General features: G+C 36.6%; 1 protein-coding gene across 1 annotated transcript; it reads right to left on the bottom strand.

Moving 5' to 3' along the window:
- Positions 1 to 7068: 7068 nt before the first annotated feature.
- On the bottom strand, positions 7069 to 12994 carry LOC140322495 (carboxypeptidase A2-like; the record flags this gene model as incomplete). The annotated part of the gene is given in 7 exon segments (XM_072399056.1): positions 7069 to 7268; positions 7937 to 8027; positions 8539 to 8658; positions 9611 to 9712; positions 10546 to 10680; positions 11775 to 11856; positions 12876 to 12994. Coding segments are annotated over 7 exon segments (795 nt in total), but the record flags the coding sequence as incomplete, so codon positions are not given.
- Between the last annotated feature and the right edge of the window lie 521 nt (positions 12995 to 13515).

Below are 13515 nucleotides of genomic sequence, written 5' to 3'. Positions count from 1 at the left end.
GGGGGGCTGTCTTATTTGATGGCCCTGCCTTATCATCGGGGAAACACGGTACATATTTCATTCATATTGCAATGACTAAGATTTAAACTTGGAAAAGCAAACATTCTGGTTCCACTGCCTGCATTATATACTACCTCCTGTTTCCCCAAAAATAAGAAAGTGTCATAAAATAAATCTTACTCCAAAAAATGCACTAGGGCTTATTTTCAGGGGATGTCTTATTTTTTCATGAAAAATCAACATTTATTATTGAACAAAAAATCAACATTTATTCAAATATAGTCATGTCATCACATTCTGGAACATCATCATAATTCTCCAAACCCTCAATTCCATCTTAAATTTCTTGTGACTTCATTACCTTTAGAACCATTGGTCCCAATTTCTCTTGTCTAGCAATAGCTCTTTCCTTAAATGAGCACCTCTTGTCCACGTATTTAGAATAATTGTACCCTTTTTATCTTCAGGTATTAGTGTTAACTTATTAAGCACAGTTGATTTTAAACACTCAATTTTGCATAAGTTAAATAAAAAAGCAGGATTTTAGTTTATATATTGAAATGGATGATTAAAGTTAACAATCTTTAAAATAAACCTTTACGGTCACACTTATGTGGACCATAATTGTTTACAGACTTTCTGAAACTTTTTACAGCTGCTGTGATCATGTTTTAGGACTTTAAGATAACACTGTACTCAGTGTATTAAATTCTGTGAATGTGTGTTATTAGCTTGTTTGCTGTTCCATAAGTATACTGCCAGGGAGCAAACATTACAAACAGGGAAGTTAATTGTAAGGTCGACTGGCTATGAAACCATTGAGGCTATGGTATAAGCCAGAGGTCGGCAAACTCCGGCCTTTAGCCCAGATACGGCCTAGCCAGTTGTTTGTCCCTAACGCCCCCTGTCCGATCCGGTCTAATCCAAGGCCAGCAACCAGCGGCTTCGGAGCCACAGGTTGGCAGCCGGATCGGTCAGGGGGCGTTAGGCTAGAACAAACTACCAAAGCCGGAGCCACCGGAGCTCCGGAGCTGCATGCGGCTCTTGGGCCTCCTCTTGCTGTGGCTCCCCTATTTACTGCAGCCGGCGTTAACACTTATGCCGCCGGGGTAAATAGGGAACGCCCCCTGAAGGGATATCCATCTCCTCCTCAATGCATACGCAATGTTCCTGGTGGGGGGCAGAGCCATTAGGGCGGGACTTGAGAAAGAGTCCAGCCTATTGTGCTCCTGCCCACCCCTGAAATGGCCTAGTGGCCACAAAATTTTGCCTACCTCTGGTGTAAGCTCATACATTTGCAGTTATTATTTTTTAGCAAAGCAGTCCCAAGGATTTTATAAAATCTACATGTAAAAACTACATTTGACCCCCAGGTCATTAAATTGAAAAATTGATTATCACTGAATTTTACTATGTATGGTCAGTAAATGTATTACAACTCCACATTCATTTATGAAATGTTTTCACAAAAGTTGCACACATTTTGTAGTGGGATTTAGCTTACAAACTGAGTGAATTCTGGGTGAAAGTTGTGTAGATCTTGTGTGAAATCATTTGTAAAGAGTCTCCTAAGTGTCATTTCATGTAACCATTGATTACTGTGTGCTCTGTCCACATATTTAGAGGCAACTCATTGCAATCTGTCCCTCATTATCTCTTCCAACTTTTGTTGAACCCATGAAGTCTCATATCATGTCGTTAATAAGTACTTATAGGTCAAATTCTAACAGTGCAACTATTTATTGAACAATATAATTTCAGCACTGAGAAGGGCAGTTTTAGTATGAACTAATATTATTTCTGTAATAATGTGTGATATCAAAGTAGACCCTTGCCCAAAGCTAGCCTGTTGACCTTAAAATGGTATGCTTCCTTCTTGGTCAGCAATGCGGATACACCAAGTATCCCTGTTATCTGTGCATGTGGACAGCAGAGCTTGTGAGAGGCATTGGGTGGAAAGGATTTGGCCTCCAAGATCTGCCCTAAAACCAGGTGATCCAAACATTCTACATGAGCTACTTGTTAATAGAAAGAATATTAGATTCCCACCTCTGCACATGAAACTGGGACTGATGAAGCAGTTCGTTAAAGTTTTGCCAACTGAAGGAGACTGTTTCAAGTACCCAATTTTGGCAATTTTAGCCTGTCATTTGAAAAAAATAAAGGCCGGTGTGTTTGAAGATTCAGCAGCTTATCAAAGATTAACTTTTCATCGGGACAATGTCAGAAGTCAAAAAGAATGCTTGGTTATCATTCAAAGCCATTGTCAAGGGCTTTCTTGGAAACACACAAGGAAATAATTACACAGAAATTGTCCAGGAAGTCTTGGAGAGCTACAAAATGCTTGGTTGCAATATGAGCATCCAGGTGCATTTTCTGCATAGCTATCTAACTTCCCGGAAAATCTTGGTGCAATCAGTGATAAGCAAGGTGAGCGATTCCACCAAGATTTGAAGGTCATGGAAGGACGGTATCAGGGTAGATGGGATGTACATATGATGGCTGACTATTGTTGAAGCATCAGGCGGAATTGTCCTAACACTGAACACTCCAAGAAAAGCTATAAGCGTAAATTTTTACCTTAACCGCTTACCCGATACATTTTCAAATGTTTTACTGTAAAAAAAAATGTCATAGAGTAACAATAAATCCATTGTATGAACAAAAGAAATTTAAATATACAGTACATTATTATTTTCATTATACATATACAGTTATTATTATATTATTTTTTCATTGTGTGTAAAATTTGTATGTTTTTTGACAAAAATGGAGGGTAGCCTGTATCGTAAAAAATGGATGTGATAGCAAAAAACCTGGGGTCGATTCTGGATTCACCACCCCAAAATTAGTAAAAAAACCATCTAACTCAACAAACACAGTGTTATCCATACTATTATTCTTTTCAATCTACTGGCACTGCACAAGCCAGATGGTGACAACTGGTAACAGCCTCAACTCATTATTATTATTAATATTTAGTGTGATCCTTTGACACTACCAAAGCACTTGAATATTATTTTTTATTTTTATTTGACACTTTATTATTATTTGACTCATGAATAAACCTCTTGGCACAGTTCTGCAAGCTTTGGCTTGACAGGTAGCTGTTTGACCACCTGCTAGTCCTCATTTGTCCCTATTGAGAAAGATGTCAAGCATCCTGTTCATGTTCAATCATCTGGAATGTTGGATTATTCTGTATGTTTGATGGAAGTGCCACCATGGCTATACAGTAGTCCTTCATCTTATAGGTATTGAGTTATCAGCACAACATTGTTACATTTGTATATATATTCACATTTATTTATCCTCTTCAGCTGCTAAAAATCAGTGTTCATACTTCAGGCATTCACTAACATCCTGGTGGCTTTGACAATTCAAGTAAAAAAGATTTACCACTTGCGTTTTTTGCATGCCAGGTATACATGCTAAATTTTCCATTTTTGTAGTTTTATGGTTCAATCATTGGCATACTCAGTGACTAAAATATAAAGTTATTTTTATCTACACAGTTCCAACAAAAGTGTGCCTACGAAAAGAAAATGCATGTTACAGCTACTAAGTTTTTAAGCGTAACAATTAGTAAAGGGAATACATCCACAGTATACATCCAGGTGGTCAAACAGCTACCTGTCAAGCCTATGCTTGCAGAACTGTGCCGAGAGGTTTATTCATGAGTCAAATAATAATCAAGTGTCTTACTAGCTGGCTTTGGTAGCGGCTTAATTCTGATCAGTTTCATAGATAGTAGGTATTTCCTGTGATAAAGTCCAAGAGTAGTTAGCATAGGTCTAATAAATTAATCATTAGGTTTTGTTGTAGTAAAATGCAGACATTTAGTTATGTCATCGTATACTTATGTCATAGTTTAATTTGAGTGTGACCATTGTAAAGCTCTTGATTTGAATACATGATTTTCTATAGATGGATGTATATTGTGGATGGATGTATATATATGATGAATGAGGTGTTTGACTTCCTAAATAAAGTATAATGGAAAATGTAATAAATTGCAAGGTTTGAATCCCTTTTTATACATGGCCCTGGAAACTAAGTAGTCAAAAATATTTTAATTGAGTTGAAAGCCACTACTAAGGGGGTTGATGTGCATCTTGTGCATAGACCAAATCAAATCAGTCTAAAGCTGCGTACACACGGCAAATTTTTCTCGCCCGATAATCGGTATCGGCCAATTATCGGGCGAAAATCTGCCGTGTGTACAGTCGGTCGTCGTCCATCGTCCGACGACCGTCCTGGCGGATCCACGGACGATGGACGACAGCCGATCCTAATGAAAGGGAAGGGGAGAGCGCGCAGCAGGGTGCCGCTCCGTCGCTCTTCCCCTCCCCTCTCCATAGAGCATGAACGGTGCTGTATGTACAGCATCGTTCATGCATCGTGCAGTCTTTTCTCGTTGGAAAGGATCGTGAAAGATCCTTTCCAACGAGAAAAATTGCAGGTGTGTACGCAGCTTTACTGTAGCTCAGTTTGAATGCTGTAGCTACCGTGTGTCCCCCGAAAATAAGGCAGGGTCTTAAATTTATTTTACCTCTGAAAATCGCATAAGGGCTTATTTTCAGGGGACGTCCTATTTTTATTATTATTCACAATTATTATTCAAGTGTCTAAATATATATTTGAATATTTAACATTTAATAAGTCAAAACGGTAGCCAATGAGGTACTATGGTATAACAACCTATTACAAAACCTGTAACCAATATTACAATGCTATAGAAAGATACCTCTGTGTTACATGTGACCTGTCAAAATCACAGTTTTTTTCTGTTATATACAAGAAGTCATGAATAAGAATGATTAATGAAAAAAAAACACAGCTTCATAAGCAAACAAGTGCAACATAACAAGAAAATGTGCTGACAATTAACATATGACTCACTGAGCAACATGCAGACACAGAAACAAAACTTCCAACGCTTTGTTGACCACAAACAGTAACTAATATAAATTTGAGTAAAAGCAAAAAAAAAAAAATCAATCAATAGATATGCATTGCTGCTAATGAATGAAATACTAGCAAGGACCCTTTGAAAAGAAAATCCTCCAGCCTCTTATTAGTTGTAGTGTCACAACAGAGTACTGTAGGTTAACCCTGCGATTTCTTCACCTCTTGCTCCAGTGCTTTGAAAATCTTCTGCTCTCTCTCCTTCCTCTTGGTATCCCTCTGTGTACCATGTGACCGCACCCTCCGAAGAAGCCAATAGGGCATACTTTTGGGGGAGGGCTTATATTTCACCCTTGCATGATTAGGATGCTAGGGCTTACTTTTGGGGTAGGTCTTATTTTCGGGGGAAACAAGGTAGGTGCTCACAGGTAAGAATAGCAGGAACAGAATGCATGGTCTGAAACCTAACCAAGCTAACGTTGGTTAAAACATGAAGGTGACAAGGTACACCATCTATCTACTACCTATCCATCTTATTTTTAAGAATTAGAGCTGGGCCCCAGGCAGACAGCTAAATACACAGTTAAAAACCATATCAGAGTTGTTTTACCTGCCCAATGATTTATATTTCTGTCAATTTAATTCAGTTCTCGGATTTTTCAACCCCTGCCATACAGCTGACATCTGCTTGTTATAATGTGATTGGACAGTGAAGGAACAGCAACTTGCTTATTACGTAGTATCCTTCTGTGCAATACATAAAAATGCAGGAATGCTGACTGGCCCCAAATACTGAGCCGGTCTAACTTAGAATTACAAAATGCTAAATCAAGTCTAATTTAGAGATTTATATTCACCACATTGAAATATATCAAATTATTGCAAATATCATAACTGCATTATTTGTTTTTTTTCTTAAAATATCTACCTGGAACTCACCTTGAAAGAACAGAACATTCCAACACCAGAAAGTTTCCATGACCACACAAAGAGGTTTTATATTGTAGCCCCATTTCATTTATTGACACAATAAACATTTTAAAGACAAAATACTCATGGAAGTATCATTCATAAACTTTATTTCTACTTTAGTAGATAATGTGACAAGCACCTAATACAACTGTTGTTAGTTTAATAAGGGTTATCAGATTTACCAAACCCCAATATTATTGTTTCAGTATTTGTACAGAATACACATTCACCTTAAAGTCTGGATGTCTCTTGCACAGAAGCTAGCTTTGAACCTGTCCCCCTACCACCTACAATTACATAGACAATCAAGCATTCCCAGTCAGAGATTCAGGACTTTTTTTGGGAAGGAGCCAAATGTGGACACCTAAAAGCCTTCAGCCCTAAGACAGGAGGTCTCCCCAGTAGAAAAATAGACAAGGATTCTAACTATTTATCAATTTATCCAGCACCACAAATAAGGTTTTGCCTAAAAATCTTTAAAATACTTTTTTTCTGATTACACAACCATACCAAATGCATAGGAAATACCGGGAAATTAGTTCACATATATTTGGTGCTGGGAAAAGGTCCTTTATCACCCAAGGTGAGGGAGCCACAGTGTGTTCCTCCCATGTACTGAGAACTACTTTGACAGCATAGGTTGCAGATCCTGCCTTCTTTGCCCCTTCATACTGCTGAAGCACTCTTGTAGATTTAGTATGCCAGTATATTCTTAGGCTACGTACACACTTGCAATGCTTCTCGTCCGATAATTGGCTCAGGGCCGATAATTGGCGTGTGTACAGCGCTCGTAGTCCATTGTCTGAACAACTGTCCTGGCCAATCCAAGAACGATGGACGACAAACGATCATAGTGGAAGCGAAAAAGGGATAGCGCGCAGCAGGGTGCCGCTTCATCATTCTCCCCCGCCCCTCTCCATAGAGCAGAACAGTGCTGTATATACAGCACTTGTTCATGCATCGTGCAGTCTTATGTCGTTGGAAAGGATCGTAAAAGATCCTTTCCAATGACAATTATTGCACGTGTGTACCCAGCTTTAGGCTAGTCACCAAAGACTACATTTTGTATGCATTTCATGAATATGAGGAACTTTTTGTAGAAGCCACAAGGACTGACAGCTAGAAAAAAATTGTTTTTCATTTAGTACAATGTTAGATTAAAGTGTTTTAGGTCTAGGACAAACTTACCAACTCAGTGAAGTGAGCAGGGTTGGTGCACTTGTATCCGTAAGGGAAAAGCAGAAGCTGAGAGTAGCTGTGAATGCTCACAAATCCTTTGATATTGCCATGGCTCCTAATAAAGTTGGCCACTGTCTTTACCTCTATCTCTGATTCGGCTCTGGGTCCACGGTATGAATCTGAGCAAGGGTCAGAGCTGGCTCCTGGCCCTTTTTAAAAAAAAATAATCAGTTGGAATTTTTAAATTACTTTTGCGTTATTATTATTAATATTATTATTAATAATAAACAGTATTTATATAGCACCAACATATTATGCAGCGTTGTACATTAATTAGGGGTTGCAAATGACAGACAGATATAAACAATAAAACAAGAGGGAGGCTGTATGTGTGATGTTTAAAGACTTGAAAGGTTTGTCAGACCACACATTTAGTATTAGGATTTTGGTCTTAAATAATTAGGTGTAACTGGGAAAGAAAACATTTAATAATCTTTGTTTTAGATTGGCAATACTATATATTGGGTCTGGACTAATTACAGAGTGAATGAAATGCTTATATGTCAGCACTGAGCTCTACTTACAGCGCTCATATGAAATATTTATAAAATACAACATACAACTAATGCTAATCGTTATCTTTTCATTATAATTCAGAATACATAAAACATGTATTAGGCTTATATGGATATGCTGACTAGTGTGTTTGATCATTTAAACCCATGTTAAGTATTTTTAAAGATTCATGTTTTTGGTTTATTTTATTGTTTTAAAAATATTAGTATTTTATTAAAAAACTGATAAAAGCAGTGGGGTGGTGGGTTAGTTGGGTGACTGAACTGTGGGTATAATCCATGGTTTATATGTTTGTAGTTACCTCCAAAGCCTGCATTCCAGTTTCTGTTGGGGTCAACACCAACACATCGGCTACCGCTAATGATAGAACGAGTTTTACGCCACATACGGTCCTTAAATTAATAAATAAATATTGAAAGAAAATATTTTAATATGCTGTAATATATGATATGCTTCAGTGGGTGAAGATTTATATCATTTTTAGGTTTCATGAGATTGCTTATAATGAAATTAAATATTGTATCAAATATTTATTTGTAAAACAAAGATGTTTACATATAATAAACATAAGTAACTAATAAACTAAAAATACAAAAAAACCAAAAAGGTACCTTATCTCATCATAATAAAAACATGGCAAAATACTGTAGTTATGTGGCTAGTCAGGCTAAAAAAAGACTAAAGATCTAAAGTCTATCAAGTTCAATGAACGCCTAGAATATTGTTGGCTGGAATTCCACATTAATTTTTCTACCTTGTCAGCCTAATCTACTGTACTACTATACATAGAAAAGCTTTGCATCATTTTATATGAAGAATGTTGCCTAATTTTTAGGAAACCTATTGTGTCATGGCTTAAAAACTAGTAGCAACCTGAAAATACCATTAAAGGTAGATACTTACTGCTGTGTGAGAGTAGGCATATCCATCAGGATTGGTGACAATCAAGAGGAAGACATCATATTTATTCAACAAAGAGGTAACAGATGCATCATTTCCATAGTCAGAAGCAAGCTTTGAAAAAAAAAATAGATTTTGGTGTAAATAAAACTTTTCAAATTGGCAGTTACTAGCTGTGGCTTTCTTTTAAAAAAAATTAAATAAAATAATTAAAGCATTTTCACACTCTTTTATCTAATGGTTACAGCACTCAGAGGCTTTAAAAGATAAAAAAAGGTAAATTATAACAAACTGTAAGATAATGTGCACCCAAAAGAAAGGACTGGAAAGGTTTACATTTAGCAACATGTCATTGTGTCTTTTGGTTGTCTTTTTTTTGCCTTTTTACAAAAATGTTCTGTACTAGAAAAACATTGATGTCATGAACTTACATGACTTCTGTGCATGAGCATTGCTAAAGAAAAGGCATTTTTTATTCTTAGAAAACATACATAATGTACCATTTCTATTATTTAGGTTTATTGAATTTATTGATTACCAGGAGTTGCTTTTAGATAATCAACGCCAAACTCCAGACAAACAGCTAAACACAAGGATAAAATACATTTATGGCAGCTGTTGTATCTTTCAAAGGACTTATATTTCTGTCCATGCAGCTCTATGCAACACAATATAGGAGAACTTCCTTTGCTACAGATTTACTCTTAATTACTGGTGTACTCCTCCCCCCACTCTGTGACAGGACAAGTAGTGTACAGGTAGTCCTCGGGTTACATACGAGATAGGGACTGTGGGTTTGTTCTTAAGTTGAATTTGTATGTAAGTCGGAACAGGAACTGTATAAAATCAATGAATGCATGACTACAGTATTTTCATTGAATAAACAAATGTTGGCAATGTGGACATAAAAAGTCTTTTTCTTCTTTAGAAAATGTAGCTCTGTTATGTGCTGTTCTATTAGGTATGTACTACACTCAGTTTAACTAAGCTATAGCTGTGAAAAGTTTTTGACTCATCTAAAAAAAAAATATTATGTTCTTATGCTGTATTTAAAGTATCATGAAGACATATTTACCTTAAGAACATAGATGGGACGCCCTTCATATGAAGTACCGATCTGTTGTTTGGTTACGATTGATTTGAAATCGGCTACAATTAGGTTAATGGCATTGTATAACTGAAATAAAGAAGACAAATACAGACATGAAACAATAAGATGACATTGCTTCAGACAGTAGAACTTTAACTATATTTGTATATTAGATTAAAATCCTGAAAGTTTTTTTTTTGTCTTGTGTATCCCATTTAGGTGAATGGGTGACAATCTAGAATTTCCTATTTCTTTCACTTAGAGTGCTGGTAGCAATAATCACAAGGCCAAATAATATAAGTCGATCACCTTCTTCAATGGGGACAGCCCCATGACAGAGATTTGGTTTTGGATATACTTTAATTTGTGTTTGATTAAAAAATTAAATCAATAGAAAATATGTTTCCTTCCTTTATACATTTTTCCTTTCATCTATTCCTCTGGTGGCAACTCAAGATGTATAACTTCCTCTCTCCTCTGTCCTAGTGCCAATGTTTACCAAGATCAAAAAAAGGGGACAGCCCCATGACAGAGATTTGGTATTGGACATACTTTAATTTGTGTTTGATTAAAAAATTAAATCAATAGAAAATATGTTTCCTTCCTATATACATTTTTCCTTTCCATTTTTCCAGAGCCGATATCGGGCGAGAATCTGGCCTGTGTACAGCGCCCGTCCTCCATCGTCCGAACGACCGTCCTGGCGGATCCACGGACGATGGAGAGAGCGCAGCAGGGTGCCCCTCCGTCGTTCTCCCCCTCCCCTCTCCATAAAGCAGTATGCAGTGCTAGTCATTGGAAAGGATCGTGAAAGATCCTTTCCAACGACTATTAGACATTTTAGAAGGGTACCACCAATAGTAACCAGCTAAACTATATAATTATGAGTACTTTGTGTGTGTCAGGTTCTATTAACATACCTGCAGGTCCTCTATCATGATAGAGTATTCAATGTTGTTGTATTCCAAATAGGCCTTCACAGACTGAAGACTTGAGAAGGGAACTCTGACATCAACTGGTGTGCTGGGGTTGGCAGGTTCAGTCCAGAAGTCAAGCTTTTTTAAAAAAAAATGACTTGTTATACATATTACCATGGGAAGATCATATTGCCATGTGTAATTTCCTAAAGTCTAAGACATGCATTATGTGTACTACATGAAATATGGCACATGATGGCAGAGGTGGTATGGGCCTAAAATTCTGCCCTCTACACTGGTTGAAAGTCTTTAGAAATCTCAAATGCAAGAAAATGAGAGTCCCCAGGTGGTGAAATAAATTATGGTCTGAATATGTACTGCTTCATGGTGGCCACGTTGGATTAGATGCCAGATATTATAGAGACTAGGTGTTTATGGCATATGGATCTTGACAGAGACTGAGTTTAGGGATTCTGGATGAAATTTATGATATGTACAGCCTTTCTAGAATGTACATGGATGCATCGAGTAACGGTATGGTAAAAAACAATTTCTGCTAAGGCTCTGGCACCTTCCATAGGGAGCATTGGGTCCCTGGAATGGCTTCACTGGTGGTGACTAGCAGCTAAGCAGGATAAAGAAAATACCAGAAGCCGGGAGCTGGGTAAGGGTTGTATCCAAATAGAGGGAATATCAGAGAATGGGTTTAAAATGTAATCTGTGGTCACTGCTAGTAGACAGGTCCAATGTCCAAAAGGGTCTTCAAAAAATCTGTGTTTGTCTATAATTGGGGAACTTTTGAAGCAGTAGGAATTGATTTAAAAAGGACTGCTTGCATCCAAACAATTTAAAGGAAATCAAGTCAAACACAACCTTTTTTGAACAAGTCATAGAGCAGTCATCACCTCTACATGTACATCTACATACATATCTATGTAATTGGAAAGGTACAGACATGCAAGGAAAGCACATTTATATTTCAGGATGAATATAGAAATACAAAGCTTGTCTACATAAGCCTTATCACATGAGTTATGTTAAAAGTCAACAGGCAACATCAATTCTATGGAGAGTGAAGTAAGGACAGCATACAATCCTTTTGCTGCTACAGCATCTTGCAAGAAAACTGGATTTCAGTTATACCAAAAATTACTTATATATATATATTATAGAACAATTTAGAGCTATATGTGTAAAAAACAATTTTGCCTACAATATGCTAGTGTTTGTACCTGAAGATGTGTGAAAGTTTGTAAATCTTGCAATAGAAGGATTTGCTCATTGCTGCTTGCCTTGATCCGCAACACCTGCTCTCTGCAGAGAAGTATACAAAAACATGACAATCATATCTTATTGTTTCATTTATTAAAAGGAATATTATTCTACTGTATAGAACCTGACATTTTATTTTGTATTTATATAACTTTAAACTTATAATAGATAATAATGGATTTCAAGTACAAATAAACAATTGATGAAAATTGTGCCTTTCCAGTAACCCATATAAAATATGCCCCTCTAGTAGGACTTTCTTTTTGTTAGTGATAGAGGAGGGTAAGGTATAGCAGTACCAATAGCTGAGGGTAAAGTATAGCTGTTCATTTGGAATAGTTCTAAATGCATAATTTAATATTGCATTTAAAAAAAGTCTAAATAAGAAAAAAGAAACATAGCAGGAACTATGACATGCATGTTGTTACTCTAACTGTATTCCCCTACTGAAAATATGACACATAGGACCATATTACCATATGTGCTGGGAAGCTTCTCATTGGTTGCTCAGGATTTCAAGAGGGGGCACTGTACACATCTTTAAGTTTAAATTGCCTATATACTTGTTAAACTGCAGAGTAACTTTCAGTGGTGCAGTTCAATGTGTATTAACACAGTTTGTTCCTTTATTTAGCTGTGGTTTCTGGCAAGCTAATGTCCCATAGGAATGAATTGTATAACATGTTAAACAAGGCATTTAGGTATTTTTGCATGCTTTAGCTCACTCTGCCAAACAAAGCAGAAGATACTCTTCCACATGCAAAGCAAAATGTATTTCGATCAAATTAAAATGTACTGCTATAAATAAAAAGTGCATGACAAGAAATGTACACTAAAAATACAAACCTGTTGTTACCTGTACCTGCCTAATACAAAGAAATGATAGAGCTAATAGTAACAAAAAAAACAACTAAGGTATACTGTTGTATTTGGTTATACTTATTTTATGCTCACCAACTGAGCACCTGAGACCTCTTAAGACTAATGTACTTTCTACCAATGTCTAATAAATGTTTAAGGTCTATTCAATTTTACAAAATACAACCATTTAACATACTTACCCAATAAATTTTTTCTCAGATAGAACACCTGCCACTAAGGCAGTGAGGAGCAGGAAGAGTTTCATGGTGGAAGCTGGAAATCCTACAGAGTCAGTGAAGGGTATTTATGTGGGGACGGATGGAAACCAATGCTTACCAAAGAGTGAGAAGCTACAGATGGTTCACTTATCTCAAGGACACTGATAACAAGGCTTATTGATTGTACAGAAATTGACTTCCTTTATTTTTTTCTTGTGCAACAAATGCAATACATGTACTGCAGATTGCATGTTGCTATACTTTGACAATTGTGAAAAAATTGTATTGGAGGAAAAGGTGACATAAGGATTAGGCCATAGATTTGGTAAAACACCAGTTTAGACACCAGATATAATGCTAAGGACTAGGAAATATAGAAATTGGTCACAGAATACAGCCATCAATAGATTATTAAATTATCTTTTGCTCAGGAAACTTGTGAATGATAAACAATTTTTATCTTTATATCAGGAAACTACCTGTATACCAGGTATTTGAATCCAAAATGCCATGTATTAAAATGAATTTGCAAAATGTTCAGCCATCACATTGAGCACTGCTCCCCTTTTCTCTCCATCTCTCTCCCCTCTTCCTCTTTCTTTCCTCCTCTCTCTCTCTCTCT

This window comes from Pyxicephalus adspersus, chromosome 2, assembly GCF_032062135.1.
Source record: "Pyxicephalus adspersus chromosome 2, UCB_Pads_2.0, whole genome shotgun sequence".
NCBI lineage: Eukaryota > Metazoa > Chordata > Amphibia > Anura > Pyxicephalidae > Pyxicephalus > Pyxicephalus adspersus.
Note: the sequence above shows the minus strand (reverse complement) of the source record. Positions and strands in the feature narration are given on the sequence as shown.